This window comes from Rhea americana, unplaced genomic scaffold (genome assembly GCF_003343005.1).
Source record: "Rhea americana isolate MKP2758 unplaced genomic scaffold, rheAme1 scaffold_97, whole genome shotgun sequence".
NCBI classification, from domain to species: Eukaryota; Metazoa; Chordata; class Aves; order Rheiformes; family Rheidae; genus Rhea; species Rhea americana.
Window position 1 is genome coordinate 2638047 of NW_028187166.1, and position 2163 is coordinate 2640209.

A 2163-nucleotide genomic window follows, 5' to 3' on the forward strand; every position below is an offset into this window, starting at 1 on the left:
CTGCTGGAGAAACCTCCAAAGCCGGAGATTTGGCTACTTTTTGCTTTTTCCACCCACCGTTTCTTTCTGTTATTATTGTAATTTTGTGCGAAAGGAAGTTATGAACAACTGCAAGTCAGGAAGTGGAAATCCACACCGGTTGTGACAAGCTGGGGCTAAAAACTATTTCATTATTTATATAGATGTGTCGATCAACATTCTGCTTTTCATCCAAAGAATAAAGGGAAATACCGACTTGTCCTATGGTTGATGGTGAATGACAGACTGCATCTGAGAAAAGGAAGGACTAAATATATCAGCTAAGAACAACACCATTATTTATTGAACTCAGTGGACTTTTTTTTTTCAAACTCAAAGACTGTTTGAGGAAAGATTTAATGGGTCATTGAAAGAGGAAAAAATATTTTAAAGGCCCTCCTGCTTGTGAAGTGCAGCTATCCTCAAAATAGGAGCAGTACTCGTAAGACAGACATCCAAATTAAGGCTTTACATGATGAATTTTCTATCCTATGGATATCAGTTCTGAGATTACAAACCAAGAAGATCTATAATTGATCTAGCACCAGATAATTTCAATGCCTAATATTCCCCAGGATTGCTGGAGTACCCTAGGAGCTGCGTTGGACTGTATTCGGGGTATGCCATGGGCTGTATTCAGAGTATTAGCTGCAAATCCAAAGTTTTCCGGGAAAGTATTTCAGTGATTGAAGTTAAAGCCTCCATCGATCCCATTCCCACCAGCATAGACGAGTCATCCAGTGTGGTTCTACGCTACCGGACCCCTCACTTCCGAGCCTCTGCGCAAGTGTTGGTGCCCCCTATTCCCAAGAAGGAGACCTGGATCGTGGGCTGGATTCAGGCTTGTAGCCATATGGAATTTTACAATCACTACGGGGAACAGGGAATGTAAGTATTTCCAGAGAGTGCGTGTGAGTGTGTGCGCGTGCGTTTGCCTGGTAGGAAGAGAGCAGGGGAACTCTGGCCTGGCTGGGAACGACATTGGGTTAAGCCAAAGCCAGTAGCCCATTTGATTTGTTTTTTAAGACTAGCTCTTCCGAAACTTAACAGGACTTTTTGGTATGTTAAAAAAAAAAGAAAAAAAAAGTGAAGAGCTTGTTGCACCTTTGAAAGGAGTGGGTGTCTTATCCTCTAATGGGAATGTCCTCAAGCCTTAACCAGAAAATACTTGTTCTGCTAGCAACCCAAAAGCAATATTATATTTTATAAAAGCTTTCCAGCAGCTCTGAAATCCCCAGTCAGCCCTCCCACGAAGGGCACTCCTTATGCTTGGATACCCATTTTACAAGGGAGAGGGGGGTCCCCTGCACACCAGCTCCTCTCTTCTGCATCTCGTATGGGATAAARCTGCCCTTAGACAAGCCCCGGGTGGACACTTGTGGCGTTCTGCTGTTACCAGTACACTGTGCTGCTGCTGCTGCAGTGTGCCATCAGCCAGGAGCTCAATAGCCCACCAGCTTTGGGTGCAYGGCATAACATCACAGGAGGAGCCCTGCTTGCTTTGCCCACAGTAGCAGGCAGCCCAGAGGGCAAAAGCACGGTGGATTTGACCCACTGATAATTAAACCCTTTGCATCACCTGAGAGTAAGATAAAATATTTGCATTATTCTCATTTTGGATAATGTAAGAGTGGGAAAATATACATATATATTATATAAGGTAGGAGGAATCTGGGAGCTGTAACCTTCCCTAAAACCCAGTGTTACTGGTTGGACAGTCATAATGAAACAAGAATAAGGCGAATTAAAATGTCAGCTCCCTACTGTTAAAAGTCATCTCTCACCCTGTGCCAATCCCCCTGCCAGTTTGTTCAAACGCTGTTGCAGGCTTTGGCCCAGCRACAGTATCTGATCTCTAAATGCCTGCACAGAGCAGCAGTTCTGCAGCTCACGGTGCCTGGGCAGCGCTGGGAGCAGCCTCGTGGTGCAGCGGAAGTCTGTCTGTCTAGCCACGGGGACAAAACCTGACCTTAGAGCGCGGTGCTGGCAGAGGGCTGGCAGATGGTTTGGTGGCTGGAGGCACCGATGCTGCCCGGGCTCTGTGAGCAAGGGAGAAAGGGAGGAGAAGGTCAGGTTTAAGCAACCCTCCTGTCTGCTAAATCTGAAGCATGCCGTGTGAAGGAGGGATGCTGGCTCAGGAGTCAT

The 2163-nt window shown here is 46.1% G+C and overlaps 1 protein-coding gene across 1 annotated transcript in view; it reads left to right on the forward strand.

The window, feature by feature from the left end:
* The first annotated feature begins 6 nt into the window (after positions 1 to 6).
* FAM78A (family with sequence similarity 78 member A) overlaps positions 7 to 2163 on the forward strand; it is a 13116-nt gene continuing 10959 nt past the window's right edge. Inside the window, exon 1 of the mRNA XM_085325354.1 lies at positions 7 to 906. Within this exon, the coding sequence (XP_085181480.1) occupies positions 644 to 906 (263 nt within the window). The 5' untranslated portion in view covers positions 7 to 643. The remainder of the gene's footprint in view (positions 907 to 2163) is intronic.